We start from the raw sequence: 23,761 nt of genomic DNA on the forward strand, positions 1-23,761 counted from the left end.
CCCTTCTTCACTCCTTTACATGAGATGTTAGAAGCTTAAGCTATTTTGTTTTGTTTTGTTTTGCTTTGTTTAAAAAAAAAAAAAAAAAGGTTGGCTGGGCACAGTGGCTCATGCCTGTAATACCAGCACTTTGGGATGCCAAGGTGGGCAAAGGATCACTTGAGGTCAGGAGTTCAAGACCAGCCTGGCCAACATAGTGAAACCCCGTCACTACTAAAAATACAAAATTAGCTGGGCATGGTGGCACGTGCCTGTAATCCCAGCTATTCTACTCCAGAGGCCAAGGCAGGAGAATCGCTTGAACCCAGGAGGCAGAGGTTGCAGTGAGCCGAGATCGTGCCACTGCACTCTAGCCTGGGCGACAGAGCCAGACTCCTTCTCAAAAAAAAAAAAAAAAAAAGGGCAAAAAAGCCTCATGGCCATCAGCCTGGGAAGCCATGGCCGCCCTGTGCATGCCCCTCACTCTTTCCATGATGCCGTGTGCGGGTGTGGGCCGCCTCCTTGTTTGCAGCCTCTCCTGCGGCTCTGGCTTGCTCCCAGGCTGCCTTCTCTCCCAGTGTGAATGATGTTCTGTACACATCACTCCACCTTGACTATTTTCCTGAAGCATAATACCCAAACAGAAGTATGGGTCAAGAGGTAGGAAGAATCGAGGCATTTTGCTTCCCTCGTGCCCCTGTTTGCTCTAGGTTCTGAGCTGTGACTGTCCCATGCTTACAGTGGCTCAGCACAGCTGACATGGAGTTCTTCATTGAATAGATTTGTGGTGGACAGTGCGACTGTGAGCTATTTTGAATTACATTTCTTTCCTTGGAAGGCTGCATAGTATTGGCTGTCATATTTGCAAAATCTGCAGCCTCTTCTCCGCTGCTCCCAAGGTGAGACTTTGAGCATGGCTCCCTCAAAGCCTTGATGCCTTTCAAAGCCGGGAGAGCACCATGAAGGAGGCCAATCCCACAGACCCCTGGTTAGAGCCAGGCTTCCTGCCCCACCCTGTCCTAAGGCAGGGAGGGATAGCTGGGAATTCAGGGTGGCGTGCCCCTCTTCTGGAAAGTCAGGGTGAGTACTAGCTCAGCAGGGCAAAGAAGACCGTCCCAAAACCCAGGGCTGGCAAAGAGCCCTGGATTGGTTGCTAAGACCTGGGATCCTTCCACCAGCTCTACCAGGTTCCACCAAGCCAGTTTCCATAGCAGCATACGGGAACATTCATACCAGCACTGCCACCTCTCCAGCTGCTCTGAGATTCAAGTGTGAGTGGGCTGAAGCAGAGAGGGATGAGGGTGGCCCCCTTTCTGAGTCTCTGGAGGCCATACCCCATCCCCTGCCCCTCCAAGGAAGGACGTTTAACTGAGCTATAAGTAAAGCTCCAGGGATGCTGGTTTAAAGTCACATAATTGCTGAGGTCAGATGGGTCAGGGGTGGGCCCAGAGCCTCCTGGAGGTGCAAGGGAAGCCACAGCCCCTCTGAGCCTCCTCAGGCTGTTGCGGTCCCAAAGCCATATAGTCACACCCCTCACACCTTGTGACTGATGCTTCCTGCTACTGTGTACAAACAAGGCTCCGTTGGAGGAAACAGGTGTTTTATCAGGTCACAGGGGCCCCCGCCCCCAATGGTACAGTGCACAGATCCTCCTGCTGCAGGTGGGGACAGGGAGGCCAGATCAGGGAAGAAACTTATCCAAGGCTCCTTAGGGGAATAGACAGAGGGAAGGCATTGAGTCTGCACGATGCTCTCTCTGACACTGTATCTGCCATTCTTTGGCTGGGTGGCCCTGTGTGAGTTAGCCCCTCTGAGCCTTAGTTTCCTTATCTAAAACTGAGGATAATGAAGGTTCTCACCCGCTTAGGTCAGTGTGGAATGGAAAGAGGCAGTGTATGTGAAAGAGTCACACATAGGTGCCTCCTGAGCAGGCATGGTGGTGGAGGGAAGGCCTCTACCAGGAGTGTGAGTGCTCCGAAAGCTGAGGTGGCACTGGGGCCTTGGCCACACTTCCCTTTCCCAGCTCTCGGGGCAGTGCCCTCTGGCCCACCCCACCCTTAGGCCCTCAGCCTGTCGACAGACAACACATTCTGTGCTGTAATCTTGGGTCCATACCCCAACTGAACCCCTTCTGTATACTTGGCCTGGCTCAGCACATTACAGGTTCCCTCTGGCCTTCCAGAGCTCAGTCCTGGGAGACAAGGAGACTTTCACTGGGAGCCTCCAAGTTGGCTTTGAGGTTCTGCTGGAGTTGGAAAAAGGGCACCGACAAGGGAAAGGCCAATGGGAGCAGCAGGGGAGGCTCCTGAGAGAGGGGCCTGCACAGGTGAGAGGGGGAGAACACTCTGGGTGGGGGCCCTGCTGGAACAAAGGAGGAGAGAGGCAGAGGCTGGCATGCTCCATCAGCAAAGGGGTGGAGAGAGTCCCGGGGTCCGTGAGGGACATGTGGTGAGGCTGGAGAAGGGCCCAGGCTGTGACCTTGGTGCTGGGGCAGTGCTAGTTCCAGCGCCTGGGAGAGGCTGGTGGGCACATGCAGCATGTTGGCATCGTGGTAGGGCAAGGTGGCGCCCACCTGCAGATGGTGGGAATTGGATATGGTGGGCAAAGGTAGGCAGAGCCGGCTGCTGGGACAGGGTGGATTCTAGGAGGCATGGGGATTATGGGAGGAACTCGAGCAGAGTCAAGGGAGGGGTAGGCTTTGGGCGGAGAAAACCCATGGGTATTGGGCAGTGCAAGGCAAGGGTACCTTACAGGTGGGAAGTTTCCATTTTCCTGTCTTTCCATTTGACTCTCATGCTCTCAGGGTTGGGAGCCTAGGGTCTGGCCCCCTGATTACTGAGGGGAAATCTACCCCAGAGGTCAGTGGCTCGTTCAGGTCCCAGGACCCACTGGTGACTCAGCCAGGGTGTGGAGAGCATCTCTGACCAGCATTGTCTCTAGCAGAGCTCCAAGATCTCAGGGGCCTTGGCAGGGGTGGAGGGTGCGTGTCTCTGAGAAACCAGGACGTTGTCAGCTTCTTCATTCAGGCAGTTTGCTGCCCTGTCTCCCAGACCTGTCATGCTTAGGGTCTGGACCTGGGAAACTGCCTCCCTCCCTTAAAAATGTGTGGCCCACTTCCGCCACTGCACACAAGCTGTCTACAGCCTGGGTGGGCTTGTCCTCCTCAGAGGGTTCCCCCCTTCCCCTCCTTTCTGCTGGAACATGGGGCTCCTCTTGGCTAGTTCCCCAGGGAGTAGAGGGCCTCCATCCCTTCCCATGCAGGGATTCTGGCCTGGGGCATAGCTGGGATGAGCCTGAGTCCGGCCCTCTCCTGGGCTCTGCCAGCAAACTACCCTAGAGGCCGAGCAAGCCTGGGGACACACAGCCCTCACTTCGCAGCCCCGACTCCACAGCCAGAACTCCCTGGAGATCAGAGGAACAGATGCTCTGCCAAATAAGCTTCCTCCCAGCACCCCTCCCTCCCCATTAAAACAACCGGCTTTCTCTTCAAGGGCAGGAAAGCTGTCTGGGCCCCACACTGTGTGCTTCCAAATGATGAGTGTGTGCCAGAGGCTCTAGGCATGGATGGGCAGGACATGGCCCCAGGGGACAGTGGGCATAGATTTTGGGGGTTTACACGGTTAGGGCTGCCCCCACTCCACCATGTCTGAGCTGGTTTGGGTGCCAGTGGTGGCAAATTACCTCCTCCTAGGAAACCCAGTTTTCCCATGAGGGCAGGGAGCTGTGATGGGAAGGAAACCATTCCTTCCCCTGCTGTGTAACCTCACACAAATCTGTTAACCTCTTTAGTTCTCAGTTTCTTCGTCTAAAATGGGGTGGGAATCCCTGGCCTTGGAGAGGCCTGTGTGTTGGGTGGGCCTCAGCCGGGGTCTGCTGGGCAGCTCCTTGCAAACACTGCTCCAGAGCCAACCTCCCCATCAGGCAAGAAGCGGTCGTGGGGAAGGAGGCACAGGTGATGGGAGTCCAAGCAGAGGGATTCTGACTAACTCTGACCTGGCTCTGGTGGCAGCGGGCCCAGCCTCCTGGCCTGCTGGGCCGCCATCTGAAACGCATTACTGATGCTTTGTAAACTCCACATCATTTGGCCACATGAAAGCCTGGGACCTAAAAATAGCTGCTCCCAGAGGACGCCCCGCATTGGTGGGGCTCAGCTGACCTCTGCACGCACACCCACCACCAAGCCACCTCCCTCGCCAGGGAGCCCCGACTGGTAGGGCCCCACCCACTCACCCTCCCAGTGTGGGCAGCCACTGCCTGGGGCCAATTTATCTGGGCACAGATCTCACTCAGCTGGTCAAAGCTTCAGGCCCTGTGGCTGTACCCAAGGCAGAATGTCTGAGAGAGCCAGGAGGAGGCTGCTGAGGGTGAGGTGGTGGCTCTGGGGCCCTTCCCCAGACTTGCCATGCCTGGAATACTGGGGGGAAGCTTACTGGAAAGCTAGTGGAACCATCTTACAGAAGAGGACAGAGGCCCCCAAGGATGGGAGCACTGGGAGGGGCGCTAGTCTGATGTTTACTTGGCCACTGTCTGATGTTGGACGCAAGAGTCACTGCCCACGTGCTTGTGAGAGTAGGGCAGGGCCTGTCTGGGAGCCCCTGTGTCCGGCGGAGAACCCACTAAGCGGGAGGCAGGGCAGCACAGACCTCCGAGCTGCTAGGGTTGACTCTTTGCCCTGCTGTCTGTGGGTTCCCTCTCCTTATGGTCTCTATGACCAACTGCAAACCACTCTTTTCCCTAAAAATAAACATGCTTATGGGATTGGGGGAAGCTTTGTAGCTATCAGAGGAAATAATAGGGTGTTTTAGAAAATTACATTGTGTTTTAAATAACCAGCATGAAAGTCATTAAGTTTGAAGTTTCATTCAAATCAGATGGCTCTGTGGCTGGCCCAGTGGCCAGGCAGGCAGAGGTGGGTGGGCCCTCTGAGAGGTTGAGAGGCAGCTTGTGGAGAGCCTTGCGGCGGTGGCAGCAGTGAGGTCTCTGCTGGCTGGGTACAGCCAAGGTCCAGGCGGGCTGGCCACTGAGTGTGTGCCTGGCTGCAGCAGCCACCCCAGAGCTCACTGGCCGCCTTTGAAGCAGTGTGCAGCCTGGCTATGGTGGGCAGCCCCATGGGCGGGAGTGTGGGGACAGATGAACCTTGGAGAGCCAAGGCCTCAAGGTTGATGGCCATGTTGCGGGGGGTGGTTTCAGGAATGGAGTTGGGATCAGAAAGGGCTGGGGAGGATCTGTGGGGCCCAGGTCACATCTGTTCACTTCACCACTGGATTCTCAGTGCCCACCCTAGGGCCTAGCACACAGTAGGTACTCAGTAATCAGTTGTTGAAAGAATAACAACAACTTGAACAGTTCATGTGTCAAGCACTTCCCAAGTGCCAGGCCTATACCAGGGGCTTTTACTCGTGATACCGAGATCCGTACAAGCCAAGAAAGTAGATACTACTGGTGCCTCCCTTTTGCAGATGGGGAAACTGGGGCTTAGAGAGGATAAGAAATGTGCTAATACCTGGCAGAGTCAGGATTTGAACTTTGGTCTATTTTATCCTGAAACCCACACTTCTCACTGCTCTATCTGATTTGCTGAAGAATGTGTGGAGATGGGGGCACTGCAGGCCAAGAAGCTAGGTGGTACCCCCAACACCCTGCCAGGTTCATAAGCTGGACCCAGCTGGATTCCTCAGGCCCCAGAGAAAGGCCATGCCTCTCACTGCCTCTCCAGGGACATCTCATAGCTCTGGGCTCGGGTCAGGGATGGCCCCTGTCCTCCTCAGATACCTGGCAAATTCAGGGGTCCCAGAGCCAAAAGGACTGTCTTTCTTAGTTGAAAGGCATGTGCCTAGGGCTTCCAGAACAAATGTTACATGGAAAAGTATCTGTAAAGGACATTTAGTATTGATGCTGATTTGGTGTGTGATAGAAGGACAGTTATGTGATGGAAGGACTGTCTATAGGTGAATCACTTCCTCTTTCTAGTATTGGTCCTGATGCAGCTCAGGGCCCACTGTTAGACTTCTGGGCCAGGCACTCTCCTCTGTGTGGTCCCAGGCTGGGCTGGGGGGTTTCATAGGCTCTGAGTCATGGGAAATGGCTGGACTGAGGCAGCTGAGGGAGTCCCGGGGTATGGGTGCACCCACCCACCTTATTCCCCCATGGGAAAGCTGCTTAGGAACCAGAGCCACTGCCAGCCCCACTGGGGCACTTTGATGGCAGTTTCTTCTTCTCTCGCTGCCGGCTGCCTCCCACCCTTTCACTCTGGTCATCGCAGGCCAGTCAGGAGCTCAGTGATCTGGCCTGACAGGAATCTGGCAGTGGTCCAGAGGAAATCAAGGGCTGGCCACCCCGACCTGGCACAAAGCTGGCGTTCCTGAAAAGCCCTTGTCTTGGGACATACTTGCTTTTGCTTTTTCTCCTTTTGTTTCATTTTATTCTTAAGTAAAAAAGGAATATTAAGTTGAAAAAGCGCAAATATTAATTCATCTAAATAAACCTCATAGCAACCCCATGAAGCCTGGATATTTTACAGATGGGGACCCCCAGGAATGGAGAGACTTGCGCCTAGTGGGTGGCGGAGGAGGAATTTGAGCCCAGGCATCTGACTCGGCGTTTGCCGTCCCTCCCCTTACACTCCGTTGCGTCTTTGGCCATGCACATGTGTGTTGCAGCCACAGCCGGGTGCCTGGCTCCCCTGTCCCATCCCTTCCCACTCCTCACCCCCAGGACTATGCTATTTCACCCTCTGCCCTGTTTGCGTAATGCTACATCCAGGTGTGTTTCTGAGAGTTGTCTGCAGCAGTTTTGTATGACCGTCCCTCACTCGCCTCATGAGGGGCTCTCCTAAGGCTCCCGTGCAGTTGGCACAGCCCAGCCTCCTCCCTCTGCTCACACTGGGTGTGAGGCCCTTGGGTGGCAGCACACCAGGGCCTGGCACCACCAGGAGCTCCTTACCACGCCTTGTGGATAAATGGCTAGACATCCAGACAGAGCCCCAGGGGCCTTGACTGGTCATAGCTGGGGGAGTGAGCGCTTCCTGACCATGGCCTCAGGGTGGGACTGTCCTCCTAAGGGCTGGTACAGGCTGCGGAACAGAACAGAACAGAACAGAACCCCTGTCTTGTCTTTGTTCCTCAGAGGCTGCTGGATTAAATTGGGCAAAAATGCAGGGCCAAGGCTGGGAAGGTGATCTCCAAGGCTCTCTCCCTGGCTCTCTCCCTCCACCCTTGAGCCCCTGCCTTTCTGGGCCTTGCCTGGGCTCTCAGTTCTCACTCCCCAGCTTCAAGCTAGGCAAGCCCCTGCAAGAGCACCCCAGCCTCCAGTGGCTGCCCCACCCCTCCTCACACGTGGGGCTGCAGAGCACCAGCCAGACCCTGTGGGAGGGATGACCTCTTGCGTTTCTTTTGGTCATTTATGACAGAATTAAAATCACCTCCTTCAAGGACAGGGTGCCTTCACCAAGGGCTGGGGGAAGTCGGAGCCACACTGCTAGCTAATTTGTTTCAAGAAAGATTCTTGTCTGGGCGCGGTAGCTCACGCCTGTAATCCCAGTACTTTGGGATTACCCGCCGAGGCGGGTGGATCACGAGGTCAGGAGTTCAAGACCAGCCTGGCCAAGATGGTGAACCCCGTCTCTACTAAAAATACAAAAATTAGCCAGGTGCGGTGGCAGGCGCCTGTAATTCTAGCTACTCGGGCGGCTGAGGCAGGAGAATCGCTTGAACCAGTCAGGCAGAGGTGTGAGCCGAGATCGTGCCACTACACTCCAGCCTTGGTGACAGGGTGAGACTCCATCTCAAAAAAAGAGAGAAAGATTCTTGGCAGGCTGTTGCCAGCAGAAGTGCTGCCTATGAGGCCTGCCACTGAATGGTAAAGATCTGTGGCCAAGAACACCAAAGAGCCAGATTCAAATCCAGATCCACCACTGCTGGCTATGAGACCTTGGGCAAGAGTCTTCTCTGTGCTTCACGTTCCTCATCTGCAAAGTATGCACAGCACAAAGTGTTTGGGAAGACTGGTAGGATTCCAGCAGGGGCAGAGCTCTGCAAACTTCGAGACACTCAGTCAGCTGTTACTAGTGGGGGCTGCTGTCTCTAAATCTGTACCTCTGGTATTTTTCCGCCTCTTCTGCAAAGCCCCCAGGAAAATAGCCTCAGAACTCCTCAAATACCTCCCTCCCCAGATCCCTGCTTTCCCTACTGCCAAAGACAGCGGAGTTATGAGGCTGTGCCTTGCCTCGATTCACAGCGGGCTCCTGGGCAGCTGGGCACTGAGGAGGAGCTGCATGAGTAACTGCCTGGGCTGGGGGTTGCCCAGCCTCAGGGCTGCTGCGCAGTCTCCAGGCTGTGTTGGTGGCATCAACTAGCAGCTCAGTTGCAGCAGCTCCCGGAAGCTTATATTTTCCTCTAAAAACATCCTGTCCTGAGGGGCGTTCACCTCAAAACAGAGGAAAGAAAATGCAAGTAAACGAATGCATAGAAACCACTGGAGGCCAGGGGCCAGGCCACTCAACTAAGTGGGGCTCAGCGAGTTCCCAGTGTGCCTCGGGTCAGGCCGGGCCTAGAGCAGGCTTGTGGTTTGCCAAGCCTACATGCAGGGACTCCAGTCCCCACCTCTGCGGTGGCAGGCCCCTTTATCTGATGTCAAGGCCAAGTAGTGGGTGGACTGGCCACACGCACCTAGCAGAGCTCTATGCAACTGTGGCCAGAGCTTGTGCCAGCAGGCAGGACTGAAGGCTCCTGGTCCAGAAGGGTGTGGCCTTGCCAGCCCCCAGCCCTTCCAGCTCAGCTGGCCACGCAGCCACACTCTGTGCTTTTCTGTGCTTTGTGTTGGGCGTCTGGCACAGGGCATCCAGCACACTGTGGGTAGGGAGCTTGCAGGCCATCTTTGGAGAGCACTGTGTCCTGGGCAGTTCCTGGAGCAGGGGCTAGGGATAAAGGGCATAAGCAGGGGCTCCTCCAGCCTCTCGGCCCTACTGGAGTATATCTGCAGAGGTGGGATCTGCAAAAGCCCACAAATCGAGGCCTAGTCCATATGCAGATGAGCCCTGTTTGGAAAGTCTGAGGGGCCCGCCCCCTGGGAAGTTCATTCTTACGGTCTGAGGCTTTGGGGGGCATCCTGCTCAGCAACTGGGCAGACTCCTTGGCACTAAAGCACCATTGGTGCTGGTCACTGGGGCCCCAGCTCTAGATGCAGATGCCTGGGGGAGCTGTGGGGGCTGCCTGGTGGGCCCTAGCAGTGCAAAGAAGAAAAGTGAGAACCAGAGTGGCTGTGCCAGGGGAGCTGAGCCAAGGGCTGAGACCAGCCTGCACTGTGCTTCCCAAGTCACTGCCCTGGCATGGTCTGGGTGTCTGTCCAGAAGAAGGGGTGCTTTTTCTGATTAGCACAAACGCACCATGTGAATTAATGGCAGCCCTGATTTTGACTGGTCATTCTGACTCCCAAAGTATTGCAGGCAGGAGAGGACAGGAGTAGGAGGAGGCTAAAGGGTCTTAGGTACCAAGTAGGATGTCCTGAGTGCAAGTAGTGGCCCCAGCTCCTCCCAGCTTCCTAGCCTGTACTGCAGTGACCCTGTGCCCAGCCCCAGCCAGGGTGCCTTATTTAGTACAGACACATTCTTCCTAATCACTGGCTGCCTAATGGCTCCCACCCCACTGCACTGGACTCAATTTTGAGGGCCCAACTCTAATACGTTCAATATAAATAACTCAGGGCATAATCCCAGACCACAAGGGCAGGATAGATGAACAGTCAACTATAGCACAGTGAATCAGTGCTCCAGAAGGAGTTGGGGATGAGGGCATGGCAAGGGACCCCTTCACAGATGAGGAAGTAGGACAGACTTCTAGGAGGAAGTCTATTTATTATGAGTCCTGAAAGATGGATTGGAGTTTGCCAAGCCAAGTGGTAAGAGAGTGCTCCGGGGAGAGGGAATATCATGGCCCTCGGAGCCAGTGTCCCCACGTGGCCAGAGCATGGAGAAGGGGAGGATAAGGCTAGTACCACTGAAGACCCAGAGAGCCCATAAAGGGTCCTGGCACTGGCCTGGTGGGGGCTGAGGGGCCACGGGCAACTTTCTCACCTCACTGAGCCTTGCTTCCCACATGTGCGAAATGGGAAGAATCTATAAGAATCTTGAGGCCTGCCTCAAGTGGGTTGTCATTCATGGTATTTACGTTACTCAGTATCACCTCTGTGTGCTTGGCAAACAGAACAGTAACCGTAGCAATAGCCCACCTTTCTGTCCGGTCAGCGTCTGCCCTGGAAGCAGCACAAGGATCAAAGTGGGGATCTGCCCTTCATTCCATGGGCTTTTCCCCAAGGCCTCTTCCAGCTCTGGACCAGGCATCAGGAGCAGCCTTCTGCCTGAGGGAAGAAGTTACAGCCCTGTGGCTGAGGATGGGGCATGCACAGGTTCTGGAGGCACCGGGATTTAGAGGGCTTCATGCAACAAGCCTGCTGAGTGCAGAGCCCAGGGAGACAGAGATGACTAACAAGCAGACCCTGCCCTCCAGGACCCCCAGGCCAACCTCTGCCAGCCAGGCTGGTGGCACCCCCAGCCAGGTCACAGGGCTTTCCACAAGGTGATCCTTGGCCTAAGGTCAGGATGAGAGTGGGCCAGCCTAGTCCTGAGCAGGAGAAAGTATGGAACACTGCAGGGGGAGAGGCACGTGGGCCGGAGGAGCAGGCTGGCATGACTGTGCTATGGTGAGCAGGGGACATGGCTGGGGCCTTGGGGCCATGCTCAACTGCTGCCACCAGGCAGGCTGCCAGTGCAGCCAGAACCCCCATCCCAGGGGTCTCAAAACTTGTTGGAGCATTTTTCAGGTTAGGGAAGCACTCATTCAAGTAACCCTGACCAGCCAGGCTGGGAAAGGGAAGGATTGGGTTTAGAACTAGGACAGCCTCCTCCCACTCCCTACCTTGTTCTGCGCACAATAACCATAGGCCCTTTGCAGTGTCATGGGTGTCATCCCAGCTCTGCCACTTACTAGCTGTGTGACCTTGTGCCTCAGCTTCCCCGTTTGTCAGGTGGGCATAGTAGTTGACCAACTATCATAGGTCTGTTTTAGGAGTATCTGAGCTAAACTCTGCAAGGTGCTCAGAACTGTGTCTAGCACATGGGAAACACTCCACTCACATTAGCACATGCTTTTCTCTTGGCCTGAAGCATTCTTTTGCGTGGCACATAATAGGAGCTCATCAACATACCCTGACCGAATGGTACCAATAGCAACCAGCTAAGCATCCTGGTCTGGGGGGCTGCTTCTGCTGGCACAGTCCCCTGCCACTGGGAGGCGTTCTTGGGAGGACCTGAACAGGCCTAACCCATCCCCTACCCCCTCGGGCTTGAGCGCAGAGGAAACAGCAACTTTCTTCGCTGGGAAAGTGTTGTGGGGCTCAAGCATTTGGGGGTTTTCAGAGTCAACCGTCAGAGGCGAGGGAGTTTCTCTGCTGGCGGTGGCAAGGGCTGTCAGCGTGCACACAGCCTGCAAGCAGACCGCTGCGGTCTGCAGGGAAAATGCCGACTGTGTTTATTTTTCACCTGAGCCTGCAGGAAGTTGGGGGGGTTGGGGAGTGGTAGTGAAGGAGGATGCCAAGCCAGGCCCAAGCTCGACTTCAGAACAGAGGAGAACTACCTCAGGAGTCTCCTGGTTCCACCTCCTCCTGCCTGGTCCTGCCTGGCCCTCTTCCGGGCTCCAGCCTGCTAAACAAGAGGGCACGCTGGAAGCACCCAAATGAGGAATTCCTTGCCATGGGCTCAGGAAATAGCCCAGAAGGACGAGAAGCCCCTGCGGGACAGTGGACTGGAGTGGCCTGAGGAAGTCTTTGAGCAGTAAGAGCAATGCAGTGGCAGGAAGGACCACCTCTGCGGGGAGTGAGCCCTGTCACCAGGCATCCAGCAGAAGTCTGGACAGGCATGATGGGAATGAGATGACTCTAGGGTAGCCCTGGGGTATCTGAGCTGGTGGAGGAGACAGAGGGGCTCAGGCAAAGGCAACAAACAGGGGTCTAGGGTATGCTGATCAAGCAGCATGGGCTGTGGGTGAGGCATCCATGCATTTAAATATCCTAGCATGCTTTGAGAACCCAGCTCTATGTTTCGTACTCTGCCCCCAAAGGGTGAGGGCAAGAGAGATGAAGGTGGACCATTCAGATGCTCAGGGCCTGGTGGGGACAATCAACCCAGGCCTGCCTCCTTCCCTCAGGGGCTGGGCACAGTCATCATCAGGGGGAGCAGGGGAGGGGAGCTCCAGTCACTGGGTTCCCCATACACACACCAGGCCCCAGGCGACCCCACCCTGTTGTCTAGGGAGCCTGGCCCTGAGACAGCCTTGTGCTGAGGACCTGGAGTGGAACATTCCACTGGGCAAGGGGGACATGGGTGCCAGGCCCTGTGCCAGACAGTTTCCCCTGACTACTACCACCAGGCACCAAGGGGGCTGGGGAGTGAGGCTAAAAGGTAGCCTGCATGAATGTGGGAGGGACTGGCCAGGACCTCGATGCCCTGCCTTGGAGCCCTGGCCACTCCAGGACCTCCAGCTGCCAGTGGGTTATCTGCCCCACCCCTACCCATCTAGCACTTCTCCTGTGGTCTGACAGCAGACTCCTGGTTTAACGCATTTTTTCCCGGTTCCCAAGGAAGGCTGGTAGACAGAAGGAGCCCACAGCCTGCCAGGCAACACCCCGCAACACCGCCTATCACATGTATATGTACCAGGCCAGCAGCTGTAGGCTGGGCTGGATTCTCCTGGAGGTTTCCTAGGCCCAGCCTGAGCTGTGTGGCTCAGGTGGCAAAGCTGGACCCAAGCCAGGCCCAGCATGGCCAAGGAAGGTCAGCTCTGGCTTCCCCACCCCCGACAGGAGGGCTCTCCATGGCTTCTTGGCCAAAACTCCTATGGGTAGTTTCTTGGTAAACTACCCACTCCCAGGGGAAGGGCAGTTTACTGAGAACCTGCCATGGAGCTGTGTTCTCACTACCTTGGAGCAGACCCCCAATTCTGGGCAGAGCAGAGACTCTGGGACTGTCTTCCAGGAGCTGGCACCGTGGACCCCTGCCTATTCCGCTAGCCAGGCCCTCAGTCCATCCCAAGGGTCAAAGAGTCAGAGCCAAGGCTGGATGGCAAGGCCTCCTCTGAAGCAGAAGCTTAGACTCGAAAGCCCCCCATGTTCCAGGCATTTGTGCCCTAAGGTGGTGAATGGTGGAATGCTTTCTGCCAGGATCCAGTGTTCCTGAAGGAGTAGGCCCTAAGGCTCAGTCTCCATCCTCAGCTATCACGAGGGCCTGGTCAGGGCTGATGCTGTCTGGCTGGCTGGCGCTATTCTAGGAACCTGTTAGGATAAAAACACCTCACGGGTTTCCAGGAAACTTCCTACTTTAACAGGCCCTTAGCTCTTTCTCCCCAGAACTTTAAGACAAAGCAGAACTTTTACATCTGTGACCAGTGAGGTGAGCAGCACTGGTATTCTCATCTCCATTTTACAAGGGGAGAAAATGCAGCCTCAGAGAAGGGATGAGACTGGCCCAGGATCCTCTAGTAAAAGGTCAGTGAAAAGGCAAGCCTAGAGCTGGGCTTCCCAACCTACCTCACATCATGGCACATTTACAAAATTATCACTGGAGTAAATGAAGAAGGATGCTGGAGGCTAAAGCATCCATGGGAAGTCCCGGGCATAGTGAACAAGGAAGAAAGTAGAAGGTGCTGGGGTTACAGAGGGAGCAGAGGACAGATCACGTAGAGGTTTACTTATTTATTTATTCTGAGACGGTATCTTGCTGTCACCCAGGCTGGAGTGCAGTGGCACAATCATGGCTCACTGCAGCCTCCATCTCCAGGGCTCAAGGGATCCTCCTGCCTCAGCCTTCCTGAGTAGCTGGGGCTACAGGCATGTACCACCATGCCCAGCTAGTTATTTTTATTTTTACTAGAGACAAGGCCTTGCTATGTTGCCCACGCTGGTCTTGAACTCCTGACCTCAAGCAATCTCCTGCCTCAGTCCCCCAAAGTGCTGGGATTACAGGCATGAAGCCACTGCGCCCAATGCACATAGAACTTTGTAGGCCCCAGGTCAGGAGATAGCATGGGAAGCCACTGGAAGCTTTAGGTAGGAGTGACATGATCTCCCTCTGTAACCCCAGCACCTTCCTCTTGCTGCTGGATTGAGGACTGGCAGAGGGGCAGGAGAGAAGCAGGGGTCTAGGGAGGGTCTGCTGCAGTCATCCAGGTGTGAAGTGATAGTGGCTTGGACTGGGTGGAGGACAAAGAAGAAGGAAGAAGTGGTGGGATTCTAGATACACTTTGAAGGTAGCGCATTAGGATTTGCTGACAAATTGGATATAGAGTATCAGAGAAAAAGGAGTCAAGGATGACTTCAAGGTTTTTAGTCTGAGCAGCTGAAAGGACGAAGTGACCATTAACTGAGGAAGACAGGGAGGAGCGTTTGGGGCAGGAAGTCAGAGGTTCTGATCTGGATATGTTGAGTTTGGGAGGCATTTCGACCACCAAGTAGAGTTGAGTAAGCATTTGGAAAGTAGAGTTCCTAGAAGTGGGGCTGGGATAGAAATGTGGAGTCATCACATGAAGATATTTAAAGCTGTAAACCCAGATGAGGGGAAGATGGAAGCCAGAAACAAGGTGAAGGAGTGGTCCATGAAGCTGGAGGAATATCAGGCAGTGTGGCATTCTGCAATCCAAGTGAAGAAACTAGTTCAAGGAAGTGGGAGAAACCAATTGTGTCTGATGCTGCAGAGAGGTCGGGTAAAATTACAACTGAGAATTGACTACTGAGCAGGATTGTGGAAGTTATTGGGACTGTGACAAGAGTCATCTGGTAGAGGGATGGGGCAAGACACCGTCTGGCTGGGTTGAAGAGAGAATGAGGGCTGAGAACTAGGGGCAGTGAATGTGGACAGGTTTGCTGAGGTTTCTGTAAAAGGGAGTGAGACAGGTGGTGGTAGGTAGCTGGGGGAAGATTTAGAGATGGGAGAAATGGCAGCCAGTTTGTACCCTGACGGGAATGAGACAGGGTTTACAAAGTGCATGGCACAGTTCCTGGCACACGGCAGGTACCAGATACCTGAAGGAGTTCACATGTCTCCACACACCCTGCAGCTGCCCCAGCCTCTCCTCTTCCTTGCCAGCCACCTATAGGGACATCATACTCTGTCTGCCTGAGGAAAGGAGAAAGCCCAGGTAGCCCTGTTATGTGAGGCTCTTCTTGGTGAGCAGACAGATGAGTAGGGCAGGTGGCAGTGTCAGCACCTTCCCCAAGACCAGAGGAGAAGGGTGAAGCTTGTAGCCCGGAGGCAGGAACATGAGGGAAGATGCCAGTAACACAGCTGTTGCTAGCAGGGTAGGGGGCCTGTGCCCAGCTGGGAGCTTCATGCCTTGGCTGCAGTGGGGCTTATACCCAACCTTCCATCTGGGCTTGCCCTGGGCTCCAATAACCAAGTGCCAAGAGACTGTGCCAGGCCCCCTCACCATGAGGCACCCTTCTCCAGGCCCAGAAATAAAGGGGCCATAAATTCCATTCACTACCAGGAGAGAAGCCTGAAGCTCTTAAGGAGTCTGGCTAAATTCACCCAGTCAGAAACTGTACCCACAGAGTGGGGAGGAACCCAGGCCACAGCCCTCATTACTGTCTTGCCCCAAAGATGTCCCGTTTCCTCTCTGCCAGGGGTCAGAGATCACTCATCCATACTCCTAGCCAGCAGCACCCCTGCAGACGGGCTTTTCAAAGTGGGAAGTTGAACCTTGGTTGCAGATGATGTCTCCAAGGCCTTGACCCATGCAGATGTGCACTGAGAATACTGTAGACCTGGGCCTTGGCCCTGGCAGCAACTCCCTGCAGCCAAGTCTCCCTGGGGAGTCCCTATTCCAGCCTGCTGACTGAGTCATCTCGATAGAGCAGTGCAACTAGTGTGAAAAGTAAGAGTTCTGGCCAGGTGCAGCAGCTCATGCCTGTAATCCCAACACTTTTGGGAGGCCGAGGCAGGTGGATCACTTGAGGTCAGGAGTTCAAGACCAGCCTAGCCAACATGGCGAAACCCCACCTCTACTAAAAATACAAAAATTAGCTGGGCACAGTGGCGGATGCCTGTAATCCCAGCTACTCGGGAGGCTGAGGCAGGAGAATCACTTAAACCATTGGGAGGCGGAGGTTGCAGTGAGCCGAGATTGTGCCACTGTACTCCAGCCTGGGCCACAGAGCAAGTCTCTGTCTCAAAAAAAAAAAGAAAAGTAAAGAGTCCTGCGGTGCTGACAAAACAGGAAGTACAGGGACTGGGTAGGGTGGCCCTGAAGGAAGCCAGGCCCCATCTCCCCTGAGTTAGGGGACTGAGGAGGACCCTTCCTTGTACCAGCAAATCCTGTCAGGCCTGAGCCAAGACAAATGGTCAGACTCAGGATCCCCAGATTGGGGGCTAGAGGAGGAGAAAAGAAAGCTCCAGGCTGTGCTAGGGTAGGCCTGGGTCCTCAAACCATGTCCTGGTTTAGGGGGCTGGAGGCTGTAAGCAACCCCCCAGACAAGCCAAATCTGAGATGAGGAGGCCAATAAGGGTTTTCTGGACCAGGCAGATGCACCTCTAGGAAATAAGTGCCTAGAAAAAACAGGATTTTTAGCAGGTGGGACTGCTTGGGTAAAGTCTTGCAGGCTAGTGGGCAGGTGCACTGGACAGGGTGGCTTGAGTGGTATCTCCTTCCCTGATGCCTCTGGCTTTGGCCACTTCCACTTTTGATAGCTGGGCTTCCTGCACACAATTTACTGGGACCCTGCCTGTATACACACCCTCACCCTGGTGCCTTCCTCTCTCAGGACTCCCCACACTCACCCACCCTCCTTCTCATTTTTCAGCACAAGGCCAGTCAGCCTGCCCATGGTGTCCCCCAACTCTCTCCTCTCTACGAACATTTCAACAGCCCACACCCCACCCCTGCACCTGTGGACATCAGCCAGAAGCAAGGTACAAGCCTGGAATGGGGAGGGGCCCAGGGAAATCAGAGCCTGAGGGCCAAGTCCCCAGTTTCTGAGACCAGATGGCTGGGTTCATTTTATAACTGGAGAACCCGGGGCTGTGCAAACTAAGGGCCCAAAGAAAATTCCAGAAAGAGGGACTGGGGGTAGGAGGGCACCAGAAGACTGGAAAAGGGGGTGTTAGGTCAAATTGTGAAAGCTTCAGGTTGAGGTAGAAGCCTAAATCCCATGGGTAATGCTGCTGCCAGTATGGAAGCATTGCTGAGAACTGTAAAACTGTAGCCTTTCCTCCCCTCAGTGAGAAAATGGAAAGTGGTGGTTGTGATGGCTGATTCACCTCAGCCTCAGGCAAAGTCATTCTGAAATCCCTCATTGTCAGCTGTGGGAAACCTGCTGACTCAACCCTGGGGGGCAGGTGGAGCCCTGGCTACCCAGGCTGGGCTCCCCTAGACCAAGGACCTGCCTCCTACCCAGAAAGCCAGGCTGGAGTCCTCCCAGCAGAGATGCCCCAGCCGTGGACCAGGAGGCCTGGCCTACATGCCTGAATGACTTCAGCTCTGCCTATTGGCCAGCTGATGTCTTAGACAAGTCACCCAGCCCTCTGCCCTGAGTTCCCTTGTCTGTCAAAGGGACACTATTCTCACACTGGGTCGTCCTGAATAAACCAGTTTATGTCTGGTCCTCTAGCAAAGCTGGTGGCGTCTTAAGGCCCCTGTAGGCAGCTCTAGGATGCAGTAACTGATGTGGCCTGCCAGGTCAGGCTAGCCCACTCACTCAGCCTCTCTTCTGCAGTTCCTAGGCCTCTGCAGACCCCTGACCTCTCTGGCTTCTACTCCCTGACCTCAGGCAGCATGGGACAGCTCCCCCACACTGTGAGCTGGTGAGTGTGGGCCCAATGGGAAAGGGGTACCGTGTGCTGGTCGGACCAAGACCTGCCTGCCCTTCCATTTCTTCCTCCATCCCTCTTGGCTGGCCACCCTGCTGCCAGCTCTGTTCAGATGCCAGGGGCTGGCCAGGAGTTCTGTCCTAACCTGGCTGTGAGCTAGGGGTCCCCCTGGCCTGCATTCCCCAGATAGCCTGATATACTCCCTTTGGGGAGGCAGAAGAGCTGGTCCCTGGTCCCAGCCCTGTCTCCCTCAGTGTCCAAGAGGTCCCCTTGTATGGGAGAAGGCTGGGCCACTAAGGGACCTCCAGGGCCATATGAGTATGTGAGGAAGAAAGGTGGACCTGAGCAGAGAGGCGACAGCATGAATGGCTACCACAGAGGCTGCTGCTTCTCAGCTCAGTGGCCTCAGTGCCTACTGCTTTTGGTCCCTTCCTTGGCTGAGCTGCTTGAGGGGCAGTGTTCCTCCCTGCCCCTGTGGCGCCTGCTTGAGCCCAAAGCTCTGACCAGCCTGCTTGGAGAGTCGGCTGGGCCAGGAAAAGGAAGCCTGGACCCCTAAGCCAGTAGGCCTGACTATGGGCCAAAAGGCCTGTCCACAGCTGGAGTTGGGCCTTCGCAGGCTACCTGGCCCTTTATACTCATCAACAACAGTGTGAGCTGCACAGGTCTCTAGCCTATTTCAGAGAGCTGGGCTGTGGCAGTCACCTAACAGCAGGAAAACTTGGCTTCCCAAGGAGATTGGGCAGGCCAGAGGCCCAGCCTGCAGTCAGCACCCTCCTCCATTCCAGATTCTCCTTGGACAATCCATTCTGAATACTAATCAAGACTACCCCCATGAATACCCCTAGGATCAAAGTGTGGCAAGATGCTCAAGATCTCAGCCTTACTGCACTAGACCAGGTTCTGTGGATGCAAATCTGTGGCCCAGCCCTTCAAAAGCATCCCCTAGGCCAGCAGCACTGAAGACCAAGAGACTTGAGCCTAGAGCACATGTTTACCCACCAAAGCTCTAAGGAGGGGACTTTAGGCATGCCTATGCTCTCGGCTTCTACCTGGTAGCAGTTGGCTGTGAGGAAAGAAGTGGGGATATTTTAGCCATCTCTCCACTGAGCCCTACTGTGTGCCAGACAGGGTTCTGGGCACCAGGGAAGCACTGCTGAAGCCAAATGATCCTTAGGTCTCTGCCTTCTCAGAACTCAGTCCACCTAGTGGGCAACCCAGGCAAGAAGCACAGTTATGGGGCACTGTTGGTAATGCTTTGATTAGGGATTGTAGGAGCCCACAGGGGTACCTCATCCAGCGTGGAATCTCAGGGATTTGAGGAGAAAAGGTCACGTAGCCAAGCAAGACCTGAAGGATGACCAGGAGTTGAAGCAGGCAAAGTGGGGCAAAACAATCCAGTGTTAACAGTGGGTGCAATGGCCCCAGGACAGGTATCAACCCTGTATCGTCGAAGAAACAGGAAGCAGGCTGGAGGGGCCCAGGGGTCTGCTAAGCTGGTCCCAGGAGAAGGATAGCATTTCCATCCCTCAAACACCCACACAACTTTATAGAGGGAAACAGGTGCAGCACAAGCTGCCCTCTGGTGGCAGATGCTTGAAATTCCAGCGAGGCCCATCTGTCTCACACTATGGGTCAAGGCCTAGCAAGGTAGGGAAGTCCTTCCCCATGCCTGGCCAGCAGCCAGACTGTTAACAGCTGTCTCTCCTAACCACAGGCCCAGCCCTCCTCTCTACCCCCTGTCCCCTTCCTGCGGATATAGACAGCACTTCCCTGCCCCCACTGCAGCCCCTGGCGCCCCTTACCCCAGGTGAGTCCCCTACACTGCAGCCAGGCTCCTGCTTCCTGTTGCCCAGGCTTCAATGCCCACACAAGGCCATGCCCAGGCCAGTGCTTGCCCTGTGTTAGTCTTTTGTCCATCTGTCTGTCTGTCTTTTTGCAGCCCCCTGCTTTCCTGTGCCTGAGAATGAAGCTAGTGCAAGTGCCAACAGGCCTAACCCCATGCCACACCATGTAGCAGAGTGCCACTACATGCACATGTGGCTCAGTCTGTGTGCAGATGGGTGGGCACTCACCTCTGTTCTGCATCCCTTAGGAGGACTCTCTTGGGCATCCCCTGAGCTCTGCCCAAGCTGAGACAGCATCTTTTACATAAGTCCTCAATGGGCTGCTGGCTCAGGGATAACACCTGTGCAAGCAGTTAACAGACAGAATGGTCTCCACAGAGCAGCAAGAAAATGAAGTGGGAGGTGTGTGTACATGTATCCCTTCACTTAGCTCACTCCCTCAGTGATAGACTCAGTGCCAGATATGCAATAGCAGGGGATTCCGCAGACATTTCTAGCCCACTGGAGCTCACAGCCCAGCATAGCAAATGTAGACATGGCACCAGCAGCTGAATGGGCCAGCTGAGTGATGGGGAAGCCCTAAGGAGACCTCACCAGGCCTGATGGATCAGAGAGAGCTTCATGAAAAGAGTAATAGATCTTTAGTGAGAGGGAAACAAAGGGAACAGCCGTAATTGGGGCTGACTGGGAGTGGAGAGCAGCAAGAAGCAAAGGGGAAGAGAAGAGGTAGAAACATCAGTAGAGATGCTCATGCAAGGCTGTGCAGGCCCTTGGGAGCAGCCTGGGTTCTATTCTGTGGACGCTGGGGGAATTTCAGCAGCAGCAGGCCAGGAACATTCAAGTGTTTTTAATGGTCACTCTGGCTATTGTGTGGAGAGGCCTAGAAAAGTCAAGCAGTAGAGGGATGAGGCCTCATAAGGCAGCCACAGGCTCCTGAGGCTGGTTGATGGGGGCAGAACATGAGAAGGGGACAGATTCAAAAGCTACTTGGGACCTATGTAGTAACCTGAATGGCAATCTATGTAGATTTTTGCAGTATGTCTGTGTAGTGTGCTGGGAGCAGGTATTTGTATTTATCTGTGTACTTATGTCCAGGCCAGCAGGGGTAGAGTATCTGTGTCCTCAAGTCATGTACTATGCAGGGGCCTCCATGTGTGTCCCAAGGTCTGGCCCATAATTCTTGGCTCAGTGTTAACTTTCTTCCTGCCTCCAGGTTCACCCACCCATCCTTGATGCTCGGCTCTGGTGTACCTGGTCACCCAGCAGCCATCCCCCACCCCACCATTGTGCCCCCCTCAGGGAAGCAGGAGCTGCAGCCCTACGACCGCAACCTGTGAGTCAAGACAATGATGGCAGGGGGTGTGTCAGCCAGGACACATATGTCTTCCCACCAGGCCTGAGGACTGCCACGAGGTCCCTGGCCAAGCTGCTTTGTGTCTCTGACTACATGTTTTTGATCCTTAGAAGAGGAAGGGGTGGGTGGGATGGGGAAATAAGGATTTCTCTGAGCCAACAGAGGAGAGGCTCAGAAGTCCTTAACACATGCTTTTCCCACTTGGCTGTAGTATTCCAGTAAGGAACAGATACTTAGCTGTCTGCTCACCCATTTGGAGGCAGCTAGAAAAGATCCCACTTAGAAAACTCTGGTATCATACATACACTTACACACTAGGCCCACACTAGAGAAGGGGCCTGCCATTAGGTGGACACTTGGGGGACCCCTGAGCAACCTGGATTTCTGCCCCTCAGGAAGACACAAGCAGAGTCCAAGGCAGAGAAGGAGGCCAAGAAGCCAACCATCAAGAAGCCCCTCAATGCTTTCATGCTGTACATGAAGGAGATGAGAGCCAAGGTCATCGCAGAGTGCACACTTAAGGAGAGCGCTGCCATCAACCAGATCCTAGGCCGCAGGGTGAGACCATGGGCAGGTGGGCTGGCAGGGATGCTCCCAGACCATCTTCAGCCTGGTGCAGCCTGCTGACTCCCTGATGCATCCCACCTGCCCCCCTTCCCCACTGCAGTGGCACGCATTGTCGCGAGAAGAGCAGGCCAAGTACTATGAGCTGGCCCGCAAGGAGAGGCAGCTGCACATGCAGCTTTACCCAGGCTGGTCGGCGCGGGACAACTACGTGAGTGGCCAGTGACACACAGCAGGGGTGGGGAGGGGACCCTTTGAGAAACCATGGCCCCATGCATAATCTCAGCAAGGAAGGCAGTTAAGGGCACAGATGAGGAAGGGCATGGAGGGTCCAAGGCCTCCCATGGCCTGCTCAGAAGAGGCCAAGCCCACATCCTATTCACCACTCCACAATACGCTCACACATGGGCTATTCCTCAACATTTGATTGGGCCACATGGGCAGAAGGGGAGAAAGCAGCAGTCTGGAAGTCACCTCCCTCCATTCAAATTGGAGACCCAATTGGGGCAAGGGAAGAGCCTCTAAATGCACTCCGTAGCAGCCTAGCAAGAAGAGCAATCAAGAAACACCAGCGCCCCCAAGGTAGGAGGGGCCTGTATGCCCAGAATCCCAGGGGTACCCAAGCTAGGCAGCAGGCTGTGGGTATCCCAGTAGCTGCCTTCCAGATCTGAGCATCCCTCCTTTTGTTCCCTGCAGGGGAAGAAGAAGAGGCGGTCGAGGGAAAAGCACCAAGAATCCACCACAGGTGAGACCTTCCCTCAGCAGTAGTGGAGGCTCCTCTCCATGTCCCCATTTCAATAGTATCCCTCCTCTGACCCAAAGGGAGGAACAGGGTACCCAGCCAGGAACTTTCAGGGCCTGGGCCCTATGAAAATAAGGCCTGCATCTCACAAGTCAAATTCCCATGCAAGAAACAGCTGTATTACACCAAGTCCCAGGGAAACCTAGCAGAACTGGCTTCTGCTGGGTAGATGATGTGTTCCTCTGCCTTGTCCCCACCACCTTTGCTAGCTCCACTCACAGCTAGACTCTACCAGAGAAGCTAGCAAGGAACTGACTGTATGGTTTGATGCTTAGCCCAGTGTCCTAGCTAGTTCTGCTGAGATTGGGAGAGGCTGAGCCAGGCCCCATGACTAGGCCTAGTCGTCACACAGCCTACTGGCTGGAGCCTGGCAATTTGTCACCCCGACTCCAACATCTTTCATGGCTGTGCAAAGTGGTCTGTGTAGAGAAGCCCACACCCTGCTGCAGGCCTCCTTCCCGTGGGTGAATTCCTGCTCCTGTGGAGCATCCACATCCATGATTTTCTCAGCTGTGCTGTCCCCACATGGGGCAGCTGGAGGCTAAGACTGGGACAGAGCAGGGCAGAGTTCCTTTTCCAAGGCAAAGAATGGGCCCTTCCTTCCATCTGGAAGTATGTAGAACAAGCATAAGCTATAGCCTTCAGCCTTATCCCTTGAGGGAATATAGGTCAAGAATGAAGAAAAACAGGATAAAATGGGTAGGGAGTTGGGGAGGAGATGGGTGGCCCTAATGCAGAAGAGGCTGGATCTCCATGGTCTTTCCTGGGCCCCTCTGTAACCTCCATGCTGCAAGGACCCCACAAGCCACAGAGATGAGCCAGACTGACAGGACCCCCTCCCTCCCATTCTTCCCACTGCCTCTACTGTCTAGCTGGGTGCCCGCCTTTCCTGATATCTTGGCTCTGGGCTCTCGGGCTCCCACTGGGGCTGGCTGTGCCATGGAGAGGCCCACTCTGTCTATGGGGGCTATAGGGTATCTGTAACTGGCTAACACTGATGTTACGTCTTCTTTCTGGGCCCTGCTCTGCCCCGCTGCCTGCTCGCCCTCTGCCCTGCTCTGCCCCTCTGGCATGGCTGTGAGCAGACCCTGGCTCGCCTAAGAAATGCCGTGCTCGCTTTGGCCTCAACCAGCAGATGGATTGGTGTGGTCCGTGCAGGTGGGTTTGTCCCCACCATTGTTCTCCCTTTGCTTTAAGCTGCTTCCCTGACTCTGCACATGTTCCACTGGCCCCTCAGCCTACTAGCATACTTAGCAGATTGGGGAGCTCAGGCCTCCTAATACTAGCAAATACTGAACACAGTGTATGGAGAAGACCACTTGGGTCTAAGTGCAGGAGAAGTGGAAAGACATGATGTTCCAGAAAGGAAA

At 54.9% G+C, this 23,761-nt stretch overlaps 1 protein-coding gene across 11 annotated transcripts in view; it reads left to right on the forward strand.

Annotated features, from left to right (window-relative positions):
* TCF7 (transcription factor 7) overlaps window positions 1-23,761 on the forward strand; it is a 35,927-nt gene that overhangs the window by 6,234 nt on the left and 5,932 nt on the right. For 4 of the 11 annotated variants that reach the window (XM_064366318.1, XM_064366317.1, XM_064366319.1 and 1 more), the window contains 7 exons: window positions 16,822-16,930; window positions 17,734-17,821; window positions 19,542-19,634; window positions 20,885-21,004; window positions 21,421-21,583; window positions 21,693-21,800; window positions 22,286-22,334. In XM_064366318.1, coding sequence (XP_064222388.1) covers window positions 16,822-16,930; window positions 17,734-17,821; window positions 19,542-19,634; window positions 20,885-21,004; window positions 21,421-21,583; window positions 21,693-21,800; window positions 22,286-22,334 — 730 coding nt within the window. Of the gene's footprint in view, window positions 1-16,821; window positions 16,931-17,733; window positions 17,822-19,541; window positions 19,635-20,884; window positions 21,005-21,420; window positions 21,584-21,692; window positions 21,801-22,285; window positions 22,335-23,476; window positions 23,550-23,761 lie in introns of all 11 variants that reach the window. The other 7 variants (XM_064366320.1, XM_064366321.1, XM_064366325.1 and 4 more) reach the window with 3 other exon arrangements.

The sequence above is a fragment of the Aotus nancymaae genome, unplaced genomic scaffold (genome assembly GCF_030222135.1).
Source record: "Aotus nancymaae isolate 86718 unplaced genomic scaffold, 86718_ANA_hifiasm-v0.15.2.pri h1tg000064l_1, whole genome shotgun sequence".
In the NCBI taxonomy this organism is placed as follows: domain Eukaryota; kingdom Metazoa; phylum Chordata; class Mammalia; order Primates; family Aotidae; genus Aotus; species Aotus nancymaae.